This window comes from Dacryopinax primogenitus (genome assembly GCF_000292625.1).
Source record: "Dacryopinax primogenitus strain DJM-731 SS1 chromosome Unknown DACRYscaffold_16, whole genome shotgun sequence".
Classification (NCBI taxonomy): domain Eukaryota; kingdom Fungi; phylum Basidiomycota; class Dacrymycetes; order Dacrymycetales; family Dacrymycetaceae; genus Dacryopinax; species Dacryopinax primogenitus.
The window spans coordinates 171833-192103 of record NW_024467213.1 but is presented as its reverse complement, the minus strand read 5'-3'; the positions used below and the strand labels follow the sequence as shown (position 1 = coordinate 192103).

The window sequence follows — 20271 nt, the reverse complement described above, 5'->3', positions numbered from 1 at the left end:
GAGGTGCTTCGGACGCTCCCATGAGAGAGGGAGAAGGGAGCCAGGTGGCCCGGTCCACGAACACCCAACACCCCGGTGACCACCCACCAGCAAACAACGTGCCCAGGGCACGCTATACTTGGGCCGGTACGCAGTGAGTGGACATGCAAGGGGGTTGTGAGGTGGTTGCCGAGGTCCGGCAGGTTGGAGCCAACTCAACCGGCTGGAAAACCAAGACGCGCAAGCTGGAAATCCTCAAAGTCGTGGACGTGATTTCGAGGTATACAGACCAGTGGGAGGCGATAGACCAGGGCAATGGCGATAGGCGTATTCGGTGGTTGATTGAGGGAGAGGAGCTGAGGCCAAGGAGAGCTAGAGAAGGTCGATGGCCCCGTTCGTCGTCGTCGTCTTAAGCAGGAGGATTTGCCACATAATCGCCGCCTCCACCAGAGATATCGATGTCGACATCGATACACTGCCTTACTCATTGTCGTTTGATATCCATTTGGTAATGCATTTCATTTTATTGCGTGGCAAAGAGACCCCGAACACCCCGTTCAGGGATTTTTAATGTATCCGCACCTTCCATGTTGAAGTATCCGCCACCACTGCCCTTGTTGACCCAACGATTGGCCCATCTCATCTCCTCCTCCTCCTACTCTCGTGTTGCCTCTCATTTTACTCGTACATATCACTTGGAACGGGGAGTACATTGCACATACCGAACTGGGGATCTCAGCTAGTTGACCATCGACGACGACGACGCAATACCCAAGACACGCACGCGAATAGACGGCGCTCGAGTCTTTGAGGCCATAGCGCGACCGTTTAGTCGTTCTTCTTCCTTCATTCTACCAACCGCGATCCTCCTCCTCCTACACGCACTTGGACGATGCCGCTTGACTCTTCTCCCATCGCTGCCCCCCACCCCACGGGGCCACATCACCCTCCAGCGCGTCCCAACCTCAAGCGACAACACTCGACCATCCCCACTCCTCCACAGACACAGAAGAAACGCGTTTCTCGCGCTAGACCGATAGGTACGATGGGTAAGGTGGGGAAGCTGGTCTTCCCTGGACAACAACCTGCTCGGAAGAGGGCACGACTTGAGCATTCGGAGAAGGACAAGACTTCGATTGCTGCGATGACGAGGACTATGGATGTTGACGAGACTGCACATGAGGATTTGCAGCCTACCCAGCTTCCATTCCTCAACCCCCTGGTCGAGCGAGGTATGCGAACGCCGTCTCCTCCAAGCACACCTGTTCGTAAGTCCAACCGTGTCCCACCTGGAGAAGAAGACAACCCCTTCCTCGCCACTGCCGAAGAAGAGGAACGGATGCTTCAGCGTCGACGTCAGCGGGAGCTATCTGGCGAGGTTACTGGAGGTTTTGGTTTTGCCAATGGGGAAAAGACGATCATCCGAGTATTGTATGTTTGCCTTCTTTGCTCTCAGACACCTGACTGACGAACATCTTCACCCTTTAGCCGAGGCGTGCGGCAAGAATACCCAAACCCGTTCTACAACCGACCCCTGAACACCGAAGCATCTCAACTCCCCCTTTCTCACCCAGACTACTCCCCTCCCCTCGCTGCACCCCCTCGCCTCCTATTCCCCCCCGGCTCGTCAAAGGCCACCGTCTTAGCGGATATAGAACGGGCTCATGCAAGCCAAGGCAAGCTCAGACCGTGGGTGAAGAATGTGGAGCTCCCTACGCCCGAGAGCCAGCCGAGCGAGCGACGCGGGTTGGGACTGGGACTCGAGTTGGTTGATGAGATGGACGTGGATGGGGACGGGGATAATGAGGAGGTGGGGGTCCAGGTGGGGAGAGTGGTGCGGATGATGCCACTCGTTGGCAGACAAGGGAGGGAAAATCATGCTCTTCGCTCTGTGCGGCCCATCCGCTGATCTCCCCCAACGAACCAACCCATTAATGGGTTCCCTTCCCTCTCACGAAGTCTACATCTCCGCATATACCTGCGTTCTCCTTCCCCCGTCTTACCCACGCAAACCCACCAAACGCCTGTCATGGTTTCATGTACATACACGGTGCATTAGTACTCTCCTATCTGTGCCTCGATGTTCATTCGAGAGTTGTCTTAATGTGTACATACAAGTCTGTTACAACTTGGATAGGATATGAGTAATAACGATATGTGATGTCTGCTTTGGACTGATTCCTTGGGTGCTTAGGAGTTGACGACTTATTCCCTCGAACTAATCATATCTACCCACATCTTAGGCGCATCCATCCATCTATGGTGCTTATATCCTTTGATGCCTTAAAGGTTTCCCCCTTACCTTATGCCGGGAAGGATGAGGCCAAGGAGGTCCTACAAACTGAACAACTCGAACCATCCATGGGATCGTTCTATGCCAACACCCGCGATCTAATACACCAGATCTGTCCATCCACAAATATCATTCCATTTGCTGCCTGTTCCAGTCGTTCGTTCACTACCCAACCACTTGTCCCCTCCCATCCAACACATCCAACGCGTCCCAAACCAAACGAATATTCCCAACTCCGGTAAGGAGGCCTACTCCCCTAATCAAGAGCGTACTCCAGCTGAGTGGTTCCCCTCCTGAGGGTCGTTCTCGGAAAGTACAGTAGCGCGCGGTAGACTCGCCACAGCTGGGGGTTGAGGGCTGCGGTGGGACAATAGGCGCGTCCTGAGGAGAGAGAGGGAAAGGCGGAGGGGAGCGAAAAATATAGAGGCAGGGGGGCACGGCCACTCGGGTGTGCGGCTCCATGCGGGGTTGTTATGGAAACTCTATCACGTGCATGCTAACGACCTTGGATTTTATGAAGGCTAACTGGAGTACAAAACCTCTCACGTTGTACATATTGATAGATAACTTCAGTATTTACCACGTGAGAATGAACAAGAATATAGATGTCGTGAGATGGTAAGAGAGGAAAATCCTGACAAGAGATCGAAAATAAGAAATATCGTGATACAGTCACGCCCGATGGGAACGAGTCGTCCTAGATGTCGACGCCGCCGTTGCGCGAGTCGTGGTGGATGTCGATGCTACTGTTGCATCGAGATTGCGAGGTGCGTCATCCCATTCGGAGAAAACGGAGAACGCGGTTCGGATGGTTCCCCTCTTCGGAATCTCGCCCGTCCTGAACCACTCTGGCTGCTGTTCTTTCCCTCCCTTGATCTTCTTGAACCTGTACTGGTCGGACCATGTCGAGTAAACTTCGATCACTTCCTCGATAAAGCGCTTTTCGCCGATGACAGAGATACGGGCAAGCACTTCGGCAGCACCGTGCGTCTCTGATGTTCGCAGTGCCGGGTGCTTTCCATGCATGCCGACAGGTGTTGAGCACTCGCCCCTCTCCTCCGACCGCTTCACGTGCCTCTCCCATGCGTCGACTCTCGAGAATTCCTCTCCACATGACTCGCAAGTGGGTCGCAGGGCAGGTGCACCACCAAACACAAGCGTAGATGCGTCCATCATGGGATCTTTGCGAAGACGATCTTCTTCCTCGATCACATGCTTGTGCAGGTGCCGTGGGACCTCATGGATCGAACCAAGGAGAACGCTGCAGTGATGAGCAGAACCCTTGATTGGTGTGTATGGACAGGCGAAGCCTCGGATGATATCGCCGTCTTGGAGATCCTGTTTGGCGCGCTTGGACTTCCTTGCGGCGACAGCATCGTGATAGGGTCCAGAGGATCGTCGTTTACTGTAGGAGCGGGTAGTGATGGTACGGCCAGTGCTTTGCTTTGTGTGTTCGGGATGAGATTTACCCACAGATATGACACCTGGAGTTGGATTTTCCTGCTCAAGGGGCTCGTCCTGCTGCACAGGCTCGTCATAGGAACGGACACTCGAGCGAGGGGTCGAGAGCGGTGAAGGTGAATAAAGAGGCGGTGCATCGACAGGCAATCCATTATCAACGCCGTCCGATTCGACCACGGGAATGTACTCGAACTGGCCAGTAAGAGTCTGTTGAGGGTTGACCGTGGGAGAGGTTACTGAAGGAGTAATCGTGCAATTGGAAAGGCTATCAGAATTGGCGTTGTAATTTCTCGCACCGAGAGCACTGAATGGGTTGACCGGTAAGTTTCCGTGGTCATTAGTATTGCTAGGGGTATATGTTAGTACATATTCCACGCTGATAGTTCTTCTGACATACCTGGAGCCGAAGTACATATTTGGGGGGAGAATCATGGCGTTCCCAAGAGCACTTTGAGAAGGGGAGAAAAACGGATCCGCGAATATTCTGTTATTGAGCGCTGTCTGGAAGGAATCAGAGAGAAGCGTCGGGTCGATATGAATAGACGCCTGGTTGAGACTCTTGGCAGGCCGGGCGAAGTCGTATCCTACGCCTGGGGCGGTGGGAGTGTTGTGGAGGTTTATATATTCGCCAAGCAAGAGCTGCTCGAAAACATTAAGGTCGATTCGGCAATTCATCTACGTCATGTCCTGTCAGTTTCCAATTTCCACTTTAGCAAGGTGTATACCTTGACCGCGTAGTGATGGTTGGCTGGGCGGGGGGTAGTGATGAGGATGTTTGGTGAGGTGGTGAGGGAAAGTCGACGAACTTCGAGGCTGATTAAATACGCTCTCCAACGGTGCTCGCCATCCATATCACCTCCTTCGTCGTAGTTTTCGCACCACCCACCGCCCATCGTCCAGTCGAGGACGTCTTTCATCGACGACCTCAACAAACACCTTCACCCATCCCTTGTTCTCCTCGCACAAAGTCGCCAGTGAGCTCTCGTGTGCTTCAGGTGTCTATCCAATGGCTGGATATAACCAGAGTCGTCAGGAATGATAGTAAACTGTAGGTGGTCTTGAGTTTCGGTTGCCGAACGGTGAGAGGCTCGGTCCGTAAGGCCACGTACGGAAGCAAAATACATCGCGAAGGTTGAAGTCACTGGCGGCTTTCCTCACATTGAATGTGGTTTGCCCTCGAGATAATAGATACACTGGCAAGAATTCAGTAGCTGCTCGGGTGGGACAAGGATGATGAAGGAAAGAGGAGGGACTTGTTTACGTTCCGCGGATCGCCAGTGGACGCGATCAAACCTTACTGCAAGATATCAACTATCGCTGACTTTGATATCGTCCCCGATGTTAGAGACGCGTACGAGGAGATATGGATGCGTTTCCTGCCCGAAAATACAACGCGTGGCAGCTATCAGGACCGGCGCGTCAATAGAAGTGAAGACGCGTCGGATTTTGAGATGACGCGCTCCCAGAGTATTTGATGCCATAGAGATACCAAGTAAACAATGACAACGCCTATTAGAGCAACCGGGCTTCTCAAGTGTGTCGATGAACACCGAAAGCAATATAATATAGGGCCGGTCGATCCACACAGTCACCAAAGCGTCGCCTCAAGCCCGGAAGAAGCGAATCGACTTCACAGATGGATAAATCCACCTGTCCAATACATATGACATGACCATTGGTCGCAAAAAACTTTCAAGACATTCGAATCAGCGAGTTGATGAAGTAGTAAGAGTAAAAGGAATGGAGAACCCCGGATGCACATGCTTCAATATTAATGGAGTTGACATTACACCGCCACTAGAAGTAAGGCACCCTGGAAGCCAAAACAGCCGGATCTCCGCGGTAATCAACTTGCTGTTGCTCTAGCTGGCTTTTCCTCGACGCTGATAGTCCTGTCATCGTCTTCACCACCGACGACCTCCAACTATATTCGTATCTGTTCTATTTGCTCGTACAAAACTCCCCTTGAGAATGGCAGCAATGGTCGCTTCGTCATCCTCGCTCAACCCACCGCACACAGCCCCGTCTCACCATGCTCACTCCCTCTCCGGTACTCCTACTCCCACCATCCACTCACGCCAGCTGCCCACCGGTCCAGAGAAGTATCGTGGAGCCGTCGTAGAAGACCTTCAGCTCCCGCCTGCCTTCTGTCTCCCTGCCACCGCGCTCGTAAGCAGGGCGATCAACGAGGCGTACGAGCGGGACTTCTCGCAGATCCCGATTCTGAGTGAGGAGAGGAGAGTGATGGGCTACGTGAGTGTAGGGAGCCTGAAGGATGGGTGGGAGAAGGGAGAGATCAACCCGGATGTCAAGATCTGTATGTTTTGACATCCGTTTGTGGCCCTCTTGATGGCCTGCGCATTGTCTCACCCTCACTGACTGTGGTCTACAGCGAATTACACCACCCGCTTCCCGACTACTTCAAAGCCTTACCGGGTCATCACACCCGATACACCGCTAGAAGAGTTAGAGGAGTTCCTCAAGACTGAAGAGTTCGCACTCATCACCGACAGCGAACGGAAATTCGTGCTCGGTGTGGCCACAAAGGCTGATCTGGAGGTGTGTTTCGTCCTTCCAAGCCGGACTGATCGCTGACCTATGTTTGGAGAACTTCATCTCTCGCCGTGGTTTCTGATCTTAAGTGTGACTTTTCTGTCCACGCTTCCATGATAGATGGGCTTGTATTTCTCCTTTCTCACAATCACTCAACAACTGCATCTCAACGCTTGCACTCCACTGTATCACTGTAACAAGCAATTCAACTTGCAAATCATAGCGCTGTTCGGTGCAATGATCATGAACAAGAATTCCATCTTATCTTCCAAGCTCCTTGGGGAAGCATCACCAAGCTATAAGTCCCGGTCAAACTCGTCGATCATGAAATCGCTATGCATACATCTACTACCGTATCTCATTATGCACGCAATACCCACACATTGTCTAGCTCGATCCAGAGACCACCGCGATCTGCTGTTCTACACCAGTGACTCCACCGCCCAGCCCCGCAGTCGAGCTCTCGATCCCTTCCCCAGGCCGTGCCGAGAACAACACATCCTTCAGCACCTGAGCTATGAGCCCATGTTGTGCTTCGGAAGCGATCTTGGTACTGTCTCGTACAGCCTTTCCCAGCTGTGTTTCCTCCACTTTGCGTTCCTTCTCGACTTTAGGCTTCTCAGTTTCCTTCTCCTTGCCCTTGCCAGGGGTTGCGGTGATATCACTAGTAGCGAGGTTGGCCATGAGTGCCGAGGTGCTCGTAGCTGAGGAACGGGGTGGAAGGGCGATAGCAGGAGGTTGGCGAGAAGACAACGAGCCTGATATACGCTGCAGCTTTTCGGCAAGATCAAGCGTCTGCGAGATGGCATAGGAACGGTTCTAGCGTGTGAGGTTAGAAGGTGGCTCATGGTGTTCTGACAGGTTGGACGTACGGAGATCAACGGCGACTGTGACAGCGTCCCAACCCAGTACTTGTTCCATAGTAAGTTCAGCAGCTTGTCATCTAGCGGCGACTTGAAGATACTGATCGGTAGCTGGTAATAACGTTCGCTGTGAACGCCAAAGTCTTCGATCTTGTTAAGCGGGATGGATTGGTATTGCTGCGAGGAAGAGGATAATGGGGGTTTGTAGTCCTACAGCAATATGACTATTACTTAACATTCATAAACATCAAGGCGGTAACGCACTTCAGGATAGGTACGGAAAGCACCAATGTCCACCTTGCCAGCGGAGATGGTACGGTTAGGGTCGACCTTCCCCGTGTCAGTTTGGTGCAATAGGCGCGCATATATGCACTCACCACAACAGCAACGAATGGATCCTGATACTTTTGGTTTTGGTTCTGAGTATCAACGTCGATACCAGATAGCCAGCATCCATATCCAGGATGCGAGTGATACCATCCAATCGTGTTCTCCATCCTCCCCGCCTAACCCGTATCAGCCCTGTTACATGGACAGCTTAGTGGCACACACCTGCTTGCTCCCTTCTTGATACAACACCATGTACTCGTTCGCCTCAGCAGCAGCGTTCACACGCGTCTCCGTACCCTGCACGGGGAGCGCGAACGCATCCAGGATGACGATCAAGTCACCCGTCACTTTCCCCTGCATCATACCCATGATCTCCCACGGCACGCCCGATCGGGCATGGATGACCATCTTGATGAGGGCAATGGCGGAGATCTTGACGGACTTGAAGTGGTGCGGGCTGTCACGCGGAAATCGGTTAGCAACTACGGACTACGGGACAGCAGGCAAGACGTACTCCTTCGACCACGGCGCAGCCTGCTGGACTTTCTTGTCCGCCGCCGTGTCGAACTTGTACAGCTCGTGCTGTGCGGGGACATTTAGTATATCATTCTCGATCGAGAATGTTTGTAGTGCAGCGTGAGCGTGGGCGTTCGCCATCGTCTACCCTTCTCGGTGAGTGAGAGGATGAGATGGAGAGTGTGGCATGCGGAGATGGAGGCGACCCTTGACGCGTCACTTTATTCCGGTCCGGACTGTGACTCTGCTCACACGTCTCGCATTTACTGGAATATAATGTATACTTTATCCGTTTACGTGGAATATTCGTGGACGCGAACAAATGGGCAAAGACATATCCAGTAGGATTGTTTGTTCATAATTCTGGTGAGGCCCATAATGCAAGCGTGGACAAAACAGAGTTCGTGACAGTGACCGAAGAGGAGGAGAGATAAAGAAGGAACATTTCAAGAGACAAACACAAAGGAACTTGATCGTGAAAGAGATTTAAAGCTAGACATGATCATCAGCATGTGTCTTGTTGCAAGGTTCGGTTGTTACTTACGCCTCCCTGGAGGGCCCTCTCTTCATCCTCCAATTCCCTCGACTCCTGGGTCATCACACAAGCGTGGCAGCACCACGCGCCCATGCAGTCGGTGCACCCATTGCCAGAGATAAAATACCGCTGGCGGATACTGCCACGGTTCATGATCTCCATGATGCAGCTCAAGCCCGTGAAGACGCTAACGAGGCAATAGACCATGCAGTCCGAGCCGCAGCCGTCGCCGCCCGTGGGGTGGACATGCCCCTCCTGGAGAGCGTTGAGGCGACTCTTGTTCCTCCCATAGGTGATGCACGGGCACCAGAACGACTGGCAACCTGTTATCGGGTCCGTTTAGCGCCTATTGAAAGTAGAGGGGATGGGCGAGGGAGACTCACAGGTACCGCACTCGCCGAAACAATCACACAGCCCGTGGTTCCAATCGCGCTTGCCCCCCTTATCGGACGGCTTGTTCCGAGAATTACGCATGCCACCAGGCTGCATCATCATGCCCGGGGTTGCAACTGGCTGCTGGTACATCGGGGCTTGCATAGGGGGAACACTGGACTTCTCCATGATGAATATGACTTATGCGGTGATATGCAGTTCGGGGGGTTGCAAATGCAGGCAAGCAGATTCTGAAGGATGCGGGGATGAAATCCTTGGTTTTTGTATGAAGTCTGTGCCATTGCACATCAAGGGTATCACAGCAAGCGATACCCCATCTGTGTCACACGTCTACCGCCACACCGCCTTATGTCCAATAGCAAGTCAGCTGAGCACGAGGCAGTGGATCAAGGTTATCTTCCAAGCACTGATGAATCGGATATTACAATACTTCGCTGTGCAAGCCCACTCAAAGGGAAGACCGTCGTTGTCAGACACACCGAAGGGACGTCTAATGAAAGACCCTGTGGCTGTGGCTTGAGTTTCAGGGTCCGCCCAGCCCGTATTTTGTTTAGTTGAAAATGAATCAGATCAATTGACGCCTTGTCTAAATGCTTGACTACTCGCCGTACACTCTATTGTGGGGCACGACCGGATTTACTCCAGTCATCGAGGCCAAGCAACCTGTCAGCGGGCCGTTGTCCCTCTATTGAAGGTTATTTTTTAACTAGCACTATCGGCCCCGAACTCCACAGCACCCGTTTTGACCTTCTCTTGCATTACGGAATTCGAAAGTAAAGAAGACCACTGGAGAGATCATCCCTGGACAAGGGTTTCCATCATCTGTGACGAAGGATCGTGAGAATTCCAACAGCCACCCAGCTCCGGCGCCTATGAAAATCCGTACACGTGCAAGATGCATGCACGGTGTTGGCAGCTTGCAGTCTATATGTGACTTGGCCAATGAGTTGTCAGTGACAATATGCGCAGCACGTTCGATAGGCGCTATCAGACGATGCTGCAGGAACAGAAGGATCGGATTCCGTCGCTCTTTATACTATCTCCCTGTTGCAAACTCAGCTGATGCGTCACCCACTCGTTTCCCGGGTCGAACGATTGTTTGACCTTATGCATGGTACGACCAACACGGGTTTGTCTCTGTGGAGTATGATGTCTTCAAGCTACAAGAGATTGCGGAAATGCGATTCGTTTGTCCGTCAGAACTCAACTACCACTGTTCCGCGGTATCTTCGAACACAGACGTTGCACGCCGCAACAAACGCACCTGTCCGTTACTGATACTAGGACTTACAACAAAAGCCGGAACCGCGAGACCTCCGCTTACAGATGCCCTCCACCTTCTTCCTTCTGTATCAGGAACTCCCCCTAGTCCTTTCTCTTCATCTTCCCCCTGCGTGCTCAGCACAAGCCATATCTTAAAACACTCAATCCAAACACTCATACAGCTCTCACTCTCCAATCAAAGCATCTCCAACAACCCATTCACATTCAGATTCCTCACCACCTCACTCACACGTGCAGCTACAAACATGCTACACTCGACGAAACTTCCGCCTGCCCCTCAGCGCGTGAACACACACCTTCCGGCTCGGCTCGGCTCCTCATAGCGCCTTACGCACGCACTCCCTCCCCCCCCAGCCTGCTCACACCTACACAACGCCCTTCTCTTCTCTCTTCTCCCACTCGAACTCCCCACCTCGGCCCCTCCGGACGGCCCTCATCGTCCCTCCCCCCCAACCCTCCGCTCATAAGCCTCCCAAAGCTCCCTCGTCCACTCCCGTTCAGTATGTATCAACCTCAACACCTCCTGTACGAATTCCCTCTGGCTCGAGCACGCCTTCCCCGCCGCACCCGGCTCAGCCTCACCGTTAACCTTGAGCAGGAGCATCTTCTCCACTATTGCTTCTTTGACAGATTCGGGATCAACGAGGCTCTCGCCGTTCAGCCCCGGTTGGGGGATATACTGCGTTGCGGTTGGCGTTTGAGCTTGAGCTAGGCCTAACTGAGACTGAGGCTGAGGTTGGATCTGGATCTGGATCTGGGATTGTAAAGCGCTCTTCTTCCTCCCGTGTCCTTTCCCTTCTCGGCCTTCTTTGATCTTGTCAACCCCTCCGGGCAGAGGAGGCCACCCACCACCCGGACAGGCTGTCGACCCTTGTCCCTGTCCCTGTCCTTGCGTTTGTGCTTGTGCTTGTGCCGGTGGCTGAGTCTGGGATAAGAGCGAACTCTGAGGCGGAGTGGGCGCAGCCGGTGCCGGACCAGGCAACAGTCCAAAAATCTGTTTCAAGCTCACGCTCGGGTCCTGCACCACCGCCTGTCCATTCATCTCCTGTGCAGGCCATTGCTGAGGCATGTGCATATGAGGCGGGACGCCGTGCGCATGTACCGAGGGTTCATCCGCCTGTTGAGGGGGGACACTCTTCGGCCGTCGTTGCTTCTTCCCCTTGCCTTCCCTCTCCCTGCCCTCTCGGTCTGTCCGCTCCCGTTCGCGATCGCGGCCGCGTTCTCGTACTCCGCCAGGACCGGTAGAGGCAGTAAGGATCTGTTTCTGCGGTTCTTGGGAAGGAGTGGAGACGGATTCGCCCCTTCTTCTCCCTAGGGCACGGGTTGGTGGCCCGGTTGCAAGCACGGGAGCGGTCGGGATAGGCGTGGTGCTGATGCTGCTGGTGACTGTGCCGGGGGAGGAAACGGTGGTACTTCCTGCAGGGGGGAGGGTGAGGAGGTTCTGGAATAGCTCGTCTACTGTTTGGGGCTGGGGTTTGCCGTTCGGGAGGAGGATGGGTGGGTCGGATGGGGCAGCGGTGCTGGGGTCTACTTCAAGTTGATGGTAACTATTCCGAAGTTAGCATTGTTCACAGGCGAAGCAGTTGGGATAGAAGAGTGAGCAATCATGGCAGAACAGGAATATGGTGGAAAGGAACGACAGAAAGAAGGAATTCGGGGAAGACACGCACTACAAGAACTTCTTCGCCAACCGCTTCCTCTGATCCTCCTCAAATATCCACAGTCCCCAGATCTCGGCACTCCCCTCGCCCTGAAAGATGACAAAATCGGATTTGTACTCGAACTTGTCCCCTGCACGGAAGACGTGTTTGAAGTCGGAGAGCCCTTCGCGGTTGAGGATGTAGAAGCCGTGCGGTGGGGAGGTCTCGCTGTATGCGTGGGCGAATGGGGAGACGGGGAGTGCAGTGCAGTGCAGCAGGAGTAAGGACGAGGAAGGAGATGAATGTCAGAGAGGATGAGGAAAGCGGGTAGGGACGTACTACTCTACGAGGAACATGCTCCCCTCCACATGTACGTCCTTCTTACTCCATTCCCGCTCCTTCGATTCCGGGTCCTCCGGATGCTTCAATATGCTCCTACCCACATGTTGTGTCAGCCTGAGCAACCTTTAAAGAGGGGGGAGTACCGGTAGAGAACGACATAGGACGCTTGATCATAGATGTCCTTGATTTGCGGGCAGTGGCGACGCAGGACCTTGAGGTTGAGCGCGTTGAGCACCGTAGGCTCGAGTGGGTGGGGCATGACGGGGTGTTGCGCGTAAAATGGTGGAAGAGAATGGGGATAGGGAGAAGGGCGATGTATGCGCGGTGATACTTGGCCTTAGCGCTATTCGGTGGCGTTGTGGTCTTGGTTGGTGTGCGGGTGAAAGGAGCCTATGATTTCCGGACTAGAAGCGCCAGAGTACAGATAGTACACATTCACTTGGTTCTGTCGTTCAAGTCGAGTGGGGCACAGATCAGATCAGATAACAGAGCAGAGCAAGAGGAGATAAAGCAAGCAGCAAAGCGGGTAGGTGATCGATGAATAGGGATAGATAACAGGCTAGTTGTTGTCAACAGCGTTTCTTCAGTTTCTGTTTGTATTTGTTTGTTGGTGGTTTGTGTGTAAGATGCAGATGCTAGGTGTAGGTGTAAGTGTACGTTGTGTCAATGTCGTCTGTACACTTGTTCACGTCGTCGAGTCGGTTCAGTCAATCACCCGCCAAGCTCCATCATGTCTGTCCCCAGAGCGGCGAGCGGAGACAAATCGAGCGCTTCTAGAAGCAACACAGCCACAAGCTCACTGTACAAAAGAGGAAATTGGAGGCGCATTTCCGATGCGGGTTTAGACGCTCATTCCATGACGAAAGGATGTGAGACATGTGTTCATGACTCATACACGATGGTATACAATGCTTTCCCGGTAGGGCAATGGGCGCTTGACATGCGTTATCCCTCCACACAAAGGGAAAGAGCATAAATACCTACTGCGCTGGCATGGCATCTCCCGCCCACCACCCATCAAACCCCCAATGTCAAAACCACCTTCTCGCCCAACCCCGGTATACGCTCAACCGCAGCGGAAAGAGGAGATGCTTCCTCTCCCACCACGGCTCCTCCAGCCACCGACGTACCACCCCTCGAGGAACGGGAGAGCTGAGTGGCATACCGGACTCTTCGGGTGTTGCGGGGCGATCGATATCTGTACGCTTCTTGCCTCTTCTCTGTTGCACCTTCTGATACTGGGTAGGCTGCCCGGCACTAGTATGCCCTTGTTGGGTTTATAGCAGGAATCGGGCTAGGCTCCGACATCTCTCAGGGACGGGGCAGCCGTTGGGGAGGGAGACGAGTGCGTGGGATGGGAATTGTGGGTTGTATGCGCTGTTGACGGCTGTGGGGTGCTGGGGTTGGGTATTGGAGGGTAATGTGAGGAGAGGGATACGGGAGAGGTACGTTCTTCTCATTCCGGGAGTGGGAGTTCCAGGCTAATTTTGAGGGGGAAGATACAACATCCCCGGGGATTCGTGCACCGACACTTTGACGACGCTCCTCTGTCCCCCTTGTGCGCTTACGCAAGAGTCTCTCGAGCTCTCGATAGAAGAACGGCGTTTACGGCAGGAGAGGCTGCAGGGCACTGCCGGGATCTACGGTCCGATGGACGACAGTGTGCTGGAAGATCCGGTGGGGTGCGGGGAGGTGTGTTGCTGTTGTTGTCGTATGGCTGCTGGAGGGGGCAGGGGATGTCGGTGGTGAGATTTGAGGATGACTGCGCGATTTCTTATGCATTTATATCGGGTGGAACATGATACCCAACTTCGACTGTATCTACTAATGTCACTTACATGCCCACGCTACTGTACGCGGATGAAGGCTAATGGTGTCCGTGTCCCTTCCCCTCCCTGACCTGAAATCCCCCAGAACACCTGATCTCTTCCAGCTTCTCCTTAGCCCAAAGGAGTCCTTCCTCCCTACTAACCACTCTCCGCGCTCCTCTCTCTTCCTGCCCTTCGCCATCTATCTCCAGCTGCTCGCCATCCTCTTCCAGCCCATCTACGGCCCTCCGGCCCACCAGTCCCCAATTCCTCGTACTAGGCATCCGAAGCGCCTCCAGCCCAACAGACCAGCCCAACCCCCTCCCCATCTCTTCCAGCCAGACCAAATACGCCCTTACTCTTCCCCCACCCTCTCCCCCCTCGTCCATCCTCTGCTCTACCTCGCTCCGTCCTAGCCTGGAGCGATACGACGTCGCCGTAAACCGGGCCGTGAACGTATATGCACAACAAGGGATGACGAGCCACCCGCTGGCGGCGTGCAGGGTTGCTAAGAGGGGGACGTAGGGCGTGAGCTCGTCGGCGTGGTTGCCAAGCAAGAATGCTCCGGGAGGGAGGGGCGGGGAGACGGGAGGCGAAGAGAGGGGGGAAATTGCCGCTGCGTGGAGATGAGCTTGGGTGGAAGGGGAGAACGAAGCCCAGGTCTTCCGCGGGGAAAGGTCGATACCGTATCCTTCGTACCCCTGTGCGGTGTTAGCTTGCCCAGGAAGGGAAGGGGGAGGAGGCGTACTTCTTGCAGAAGGATATGGACGAGGAGCCCGTTCCCACACCCGAGGTCTACGAACCCCCCTTCCGGACGGCCCCAGGTACTCCACTCACATCGTTCTTCTCGCTCCGGGTTCTCACCAACGAGCAGCGGCGCCCTAGGCACGCCCAGAGCCGGATAGTCCAGTTTCCACAAAAGCATCAAAAACGCCGCGATCGCTACGTCCTGTTATATCCCTCCGTCAGTACATGCACGCACAGTGAACGAGAGCCAAGCGCACAAGCTCAGCTTTCTTCACCTCGAAAACATGTTTCCTCGGGTCAGTACCGAGGCTCCAAGAGGACACATGATGTTTGTGCCTCTGCTTAAGGCGCATATACAGGTCCTGATACTCCGCTCGGGGGAGGAGGACGTCGTGTCGCACACGCTTGCGGTAGCCGGAAAGGTGACCCCAGGAATGCTTGTGTGTCGTTTCGAGCAGGTGGAGGCAGGTGCGATAGAGCCGTGAGTTTGAGGAGACCTGGGACGGGGCAGAGGGGGGAAGGACGACTTCGATCTGGATCTGGCCGTGTGCTTCTGCGCCGTCTTCTGTAGAAAGCGGGGAGGAGGTGTATATTAGAGCTAGGCGTTGGACGTCTGGGTGGTAGTATGGTATACTTGCGCTTTCGAGGAGCTCGGGAGTGAGCACGAGCATCTCCCCCTCCCCTCTCTCGCCGACGTTACTCCTCCGATACCTTACACAGGTCTGGATGAGCTCGCCATCCCTTTCCGGCACTCTGGGGAGGAGCCTTCGTCGGCTTACCTCGACGGGTCTCCAACCTTTGAAGAGCTCTGTCGAACCTGGGATTGGGGGGACAGGTGGAGGGAGCGGCTCGGCGCGGAGTATGAGAGGGCCTGTGCGTTCGGGGTGTTGGAGGAGGGCGGTGATGGTCGATGAGAAGGAGGGGAGGGGGAAGGGTGCTGGGGCGGAGAGGATGGGGGTGTACTGGAGGTGAAGGGAGGAGATGAGCGTAGATTCAGAGTCGGAGAGTGGGACGGGGAGAAAGGGCGGTCGTGGTGACTGAGGGTTGGCAGGGGAAGACGTCGGTGTCGAGGACATTAGAGATGCGTGTGAATACGAGATCAGGTAGAGAGTGGTTGTCGACAGTTTTTCTCAGATGCTCCTATGATCCTCGGGAGTGTCACTGCCCAACAAAGACGTGCAGAGAGAAACGCCGGAAAACCGAGGTGTTGCCAGCGTCTCCGTGCCCTCGAGCACAAATTCAGCCAGAAATATCGAGCTCGTCGAGAAGGTAAGGCTTTTCCCCGGACGTCGTGACAAGAGAATCCCAAAGTAAGTGCGAGAGCAGATAGAGGAAAGCAGCGCCTAAGACGCGTTTATAGTCGCCTTGTTAAGAAGGTATTGATGTTGATCTTGATTATATGCCGGTGCGAACAGTCATTATCCTCGCCGTCAGCGTTCGTAAACAAGTGAATGGTTGATAGTTGGCCGACGTCGCCGGTCCGGTGCGGATATTACGTCCGCGGGAAGGCCGACAACGTCGTCATCACACGCGGCGTTATCAGCCGTCGTCGTCGTCGTGCAAACACCACCAACGTGATAGACAACACGGTGAGCATGGTCTTCCCTACATTCTCCCGGTCAGCAAGCTTACCTCGACGGTCGCCAGCAGCGCGACAGCACACCTTAATCGACGAGCGAAGACAGATTAAGCATATATACATAAACGTGCGCTCTCAGCCTTCTTAGGGTCTCTACGCCGCTCACCGCATACATCCAGCTTTCATCTCTCTACGACCACCTGCGAGCTCGTTGTCTCCTTCTCTAGAACACGATGCCCGGTACACTCGCATCCAACTACCCGAGCTGGAAGAAACTCCAGCAGATCTACGACTCGCAGCGTAACCAGGTGCGCCCTCTCCCCGTGCCAAGCGGGCAGCGCTGATCGAGCATCCCCAGCTTATCCTCAAGGAGATCTTCGCAGCTGATCCCTCCCGCTTCTCCAAGTTCTCACGCCATTTCACCGCTCCTATCGGCACACCCGCCATCTCCATCCTTTATGACTACAGCAAGAACCTGATCACAGAGCCGATCCTCAAGACGCTGCTCGACCTTGTGCGCGAGGCAGATGTGCCCGACGAACGCGACCGTATGTTCTCCGGTGCGCATATCAACACGAGCGAGGGCCGTGCAGTCCTCCACACGGCGCTGCGCAACCCCGGATTGAAGCTCGCAGAGGAGGGTGTGTCCGAGGTTGGCGAGGTCCTTGAGCACATGAAGACATTCGCCAACCAGGTCCGCTCTGGTGAGTGGAAGGGCTACACCGGCAAGCGTATCACCGCTATCGTGAACATCGGTATTGGCGGATCTGATCTCGGACCCGTCATGGTGACCGAGGCTCTGAAGAGCTACTCCCAGCGCGACATCGCCTGCCACTTTGTGTCCAACATTGATGGCACCCACCTCGCTGAGGCTCTCCGTGTGTGCGATCCCGAGACGACGGTGTTCATCATTGCCAGCAAGACGTTCACCACACAAGAGACGATCACGAATGCGACCTCTGCGCGCGACTGGTTCCTCGCCACCGCTAAAGACAAGGCTCACGTCGCGAAGCACTTCGTTGCCCTATCCACCAACACCCCGGCGGTCACTGAGTTCGGTATCAGTGAGGCGAACATGTTCAAGTTCTGGGACTGGGTCGGTGGGCGGTACTCGCTCTGGTCCGCTATCGGGCTTAGCATCATGATCTCGCTCGGACCGGACAACTTCTTCGAGCTCCTCGCTGGCGCCAAGGCGATGGACGAGCACTTCAAGACCGCTCCTCTGGAGGAGAACTTGCCCGTGCTCCTCGCTTGCGTCGGGCTGTGGTACAACGACTTCTACGGCGCGCAGACGAACGTCCTCCTCCCCTACGACCAGTACATGTGGAAGTTCGCCGACTATTTCCAGCAGGGCGACATGGAGTCCAACGGCAAGTTCGTGACCAAGGACGGACACCGCGTGGACTACCAGACGGGGCCGATCATTTGGGGTACGAGCGGTACTAACGCCCAGCACTCGTTCTACCAGCTCATCCACCAGGGCACAAAGCTCATTCCTGCCGACTTCCTGGCCCCCGTCGAGTCGCAGAACCCTATCGCCCATGGCAAGCATCACGAGATCCTGCTTTCCAACTTCTTCGCCCAGCCTGAGTGAGTCTTCCACCAGCTCATTATATTGCACGTGCTGATAAATAATTCAGGGCTCTTGCGTTCGGTAAGACCGAGGAAGAGGTGCGCCGCGATCTCGGCCCCGCGGCTTCGACGAACGAAGCGCTGGTCAAGTCCAAAGTCTTCGAGGGCAACCGCCCGACAAACAGCATCATGTTCCAGAAGCTCACTCCGGGTACCCTCGGCGCCCTGATCGCCATGTACGAGCACAAGATTTTCACCCAGGGTGTGGTGTGGGGCATCAACAGCTTTGACCAGATGGGTGTCGAATTGGGTAAAGTTCTCGCTAAGAGCATCTTGGCTCAGCTCCCCGACCCAGCCAAGGTTTCTGGTCATGATTCTTCCGTACGTTTGATCTTCTTTGACCAATGCTTATGTTCCTCACTCGAATCGTACTTCAGACTACCGGTCTAATCCACTGGTACCAGAAGAACAGGAAATGACTTGATCCAGTCTCATGGATCTGATGCCGGAAGTGGTTGCAAAGCTGACGGTTCTACGACAATATAAGACTTGGTGTTGTGCAAAAAGAAATGACTGAATCATTTGTATGGGTTTAGCAATTAGCATGAGAAAGAGAAAAATGAATGAATGATCCATGACTTTTAGAAGACGTCTCTCTCAGTGAGCTGCACTCCTCCCACTTCGCCCATAATGGAGGTCAGTAGAGTGAGAATGAGACCTGGGATTTCGACCTTTACCTTTGTATATCATCACGGGACGGTTCTTTCCTGCCTCTCGTACTTGTGACATGAGAGTGTGAAGAGCGTTAACGCGCATCCCTACTCTAATGCACACTCTCTATGGGATGCGCGCATCGTGAGTTCATCGAGATTGTAATGTGATGAAGGCCAGCGACCAGAAATTCGAGCAAGTTGAGGAGAACGGGCGGCACCCCAGTAATGGCAAGGCTTCGTAGCCGGGGGAAACTGAGAAAGCTTGATAATAGAGGCGGTTCTACCAAACCTTGGTCGAAGGTGTCCAACTCCAGGGTCTTGACATCACTGCTGCTGATTGCTGCAGCCATCGATTGAGATAACATAACGGAAGTGATGCAGAGATACGTGAGAGGATTCGTTGGAATCAAAGTGGTCAAAACGGGTACCCAGCATCGCTCGTAAGGGTGTCCGGTGAACGACAGCGAGCCAAGATGTTTCACGGTGCGGCACATTCGGCGCAATAGTCCATCCACTGCGAAAGGGATACAGGTTTCATCGCTTTCAGTTTCTTCCCAAATAGAAATGAACAATTCAACCTTCCGGAGGGAAGGGACGATGAATTGGGTAGCTACAAAGAGTGTCTCCAAACTATCTGGACAGGTGAGTGAAACTTGAAGCGACTGTAAGTTGGGGAACCAGTACTCCATGTTAGACGAGAAGAGATCGATGGCAAGCCTGAGATGGCGTGGGGAGTCGAACTTCTTGATGTTGCTTTTATCGTTGTGGCAGGCAAGGCAGTGGCTGTCAATGTTAATGGCTCGCGCGAATGCCACATACAGAGTAAATCGTCCAAAGCTTGATGGCAAGATGCTCTGGAATCAGATCAGAGTACTATAAAGGGTATGAGAAAACCACACTCACGTTGCCATTAACCTCCCAGTCCACATACAGAATCTTCAGCAGTTCCTCGACTTCTCGAGCGCCAAGGCTTCTCCATAGGAGGGGCGCTGCAGTATCAAAGCACATGCGCGAAGTCAACATCATACTGTGGAGGTCTCCATTCTCAGCAACATAATGGGCAATCTGCTGTACGACTTTGAGGATGGTCCACACACGATGCATATGTAGTCACTGCCAGCAGAAGGTGGTGGAGAACAAGTTGTGACGGGACGCGACGCGTCTCAGGACGCACTTGTGACGCGTGACGCGTGACAACACTGTTTCAAACCAGCCTCATGCCACGCAAACTTGCAGCTAACACCGGGATTGACGCACACAACTAGTAACTATTCTGATTTCCAGACGTGAGAGAGGGTCACCAAACAATGCCGGACATCGTATATTGCACCGCATAGTTGATTCTATAGTCATGGGAGCCTGAGGCTAGTTGCAGCGCATTATAGGAAATGTGATACGTGAAAAAGAGAACCAAAGGAAGGAACATGCAAACACGTAAAAAAAGCTAACGACAGCGTTCGCCGCGCAACGCGTCCAACGGATGATGAGGTACCTAAGCAGGCTTGGCCAGGACACGCGGCTGGGACATGTCCTGCATGTTGATGAAGATGTCGTCGGCTGCAAGACAAGTTAGTTATTGTTTGAGATATGCAATATGTGAGGGACATACCAGGTGGCGGTAGAGAGGCGCGCGAAGGCGCTTTTTGATCAAGGTGATGGCCGA

The 20271-nt window shown here is 54.0% G+C and overlaps 9 protein-coding genes across 9 annotated transcripts; 4 read left to right on the top strand and 5 right to left on the bottom strand.

The window, feature by feature from the left end:
- Positions 1 to 654: 654 nt before the first annotated feature.
- Positions 655 to 1991, top strand: DACRYDRAFT_23850 (uncharacterized protein). Its single transcript, XM_040773418.1, has 2 exons — positions 655 to 1410; positions 1468 to 1991. Exons 1-2 carry the CDS (start codon positions 872 to 874, stop codon positions 1886 to 1888), a joined length of 960 nt encoding a protein of 319 aa, XP_040626132.1. The 5' UTR covers positions 655 to 871; the 3' UTR covers positions 1889 to 1991.
- A 953-nt stretch (positions 1992 to 2944) lies between these two features.
- Positions 2945 to 4650, bottom strand: DACRYDRAFT_109953 (uncharacterized protein; the record flags this gene model as incomplete). The annotated part of the gene is made up of 3 exons (XM_040768974.1): positions 2945 to 4079; positions 4131 to 4408; positions 4459 to 4650. The coding sequence occupies 3 exons, from the start codon at positions 4648 to 4650 to the stop codon at positions 2945 to 2947; spliced, it is 1605 nt and encodes a 534-aa protein (XP_040626131.1).
- A 1063-nt stretch (positions 4651 to 5713) lies between these two features.
- DACRYDRAFT_55907 (uncharacterized protein) lies at positions 5714 to 6368 on the top strand (the record flags this gene model as incomplete). Its single annotated transcript, XM_040775351.1, has 3 exons — positions 5714 to 6050; positions 6126 to 6292; positions 6342 to 6368. 3 exons carry the CDS (start codon positions 5714 to 5716, stop codon positions 6366 to 6368), a joined length of 531 nt encoding a protein of 176 aa, XP_040626130.1.
- A 225-nt stretch (positions 6369 to 6593) lies between these two features.
- DACRYDRAFT_23848 (Mov34-domain-containing protein) lies at positions 6594 to 8168 on the bottom strand. Its single transcript, XM_040773417.1, has 6 exons — positions 7994 to 8168; positions 7702 to 7936; positions 7527 to 7655; positions 7414 to 7479; positions 7159 to 7359; positions 6594 to 7105 (listed from the first exon to the last, which is right to left on the bottom strand). Exons 1-6 carry the CDS (start codon positions 8134 to 8136, stop codon positions 6674 to 6676), a joined length of 1206 nt encoding a protein of 401 aa, XP_040626129.1. The 5' UTR covers positions 8137 to 8168; the 3' UTR covers positions 6594 to 6673.
- Positions 8169 to 8322: 154 nt separating this feature from the next.
- Positions 8323 to 9103, bottom strand: DACRYDRAFT_96071 (PLAC8-domain-containing protein). The gene is made up of 3 exons (XM_040777344.1): positions 8914 to 9103; positions 8540 to 8853; positions 8323 to 8487 (listed from the first exon to the last, which is right to left on the bottom strand). The coding sequence occupies exons 1-3, from the start codon at positions 9089 to 9091 to the stop codon at positions 8482 to 8484; spliced, it is 498 nt and encodes a 165-aa protein (XP_040626128.1). The 5' UTR covers positions 9092 to 9103; the 3' UTR covers positions 8323 to 8481.
- A 1537-nt stretch (positions 9104 to 10640) lies between these two features.
- Positions 10641 to 12448, bottom strand: DACRYDRAFT_101377 (uncharacterized protein; the record flags this gene model as incomplete). The annotated part of the gene is made up of 4 exons (XM_040767550.1): positions 10641 to 11754; positions 11878 to 12075; positions 12187 to 12282; positions 12333 to 12448. The coding sequence occupies 4 exons, from the start codon at positions 12446 to 12448 to the stop codon at positions 10641 to 10643; spliced, it is 1524 nt and encodes a 507-aa protein (XP_040626127.1).
- A 769-nt stretch (positions 12449 to 13217) lies between these two features.
- DACRYDRAFT_117993 (PLAC8-domain-containing protein) lies at positions 13218 to 14038 on the top strand (the record flags this gene model as incomplete). The annotated part of the gene is made up of 3 exons (XM_040770508.1): positions 13218 to 13389; positions 13436 to 13634; positions 13689 to 14038. The coding sequence occupies 3 exons, from the start codon at positions 13218 to 13220 to the stop codon at positions 13936 to 13938; spliced, it is 621 nt and encodes a 206-aa protein (XP_040626126.1). The 3' UTR covers positions 13939 to 14038.
- An 18-nt stretch (positions 14039 to 14056) lies between these two features.
- DACRYDRAFT_109948 (DUF1613-domain-containing protein) lies at positions 14057 to 15820 on the bottom strand (the record flags this gene model as incomplete). Its single annotated transcript, XM_040768973.1, has 3 exons — positions 14057 to 14698; positions 14746 to 14946; positions 15002 to 15820. The coding sequence occupies 3 exons, from the start codon at positions 15818 to 15820 to the stop codon at positions 14057 to 14059; spliced, it is 1662 nt and encodes a 553-aa protein (XP_040626125.1).
- A 483-nt stretch (positions 15821 to 16303) lies between these two features.
- DACRYDRAFT_23845 (glucose-6-phosphate isomerase) lies at positions 16304 to 18514 on the top strand. The gene is made up of 6 exons (XM_040773416.1): positions 16304 to 16333; positions 16392 to 16450; positions 16503 to 16631; positions 16682 to 17913; positions 17964 to 18276; positions 18333 to 18514. Exons 3-6 carry the CDS (start codon positions 16557 to 16559, stop codon positions 18372 to 18374), a joined length of 1662 nt encoding a protein of 553 aa, XP_040626124.1. The 5' UTR covers positions 16304 to 16333; positions 16392 to 16450; positions 16503 to 16556; the 3' UTR covers positions 18375 to 18514.
- The last annotated feature ends 1757 nt before the right edge of the window (positions 18515 to 20271 follow it).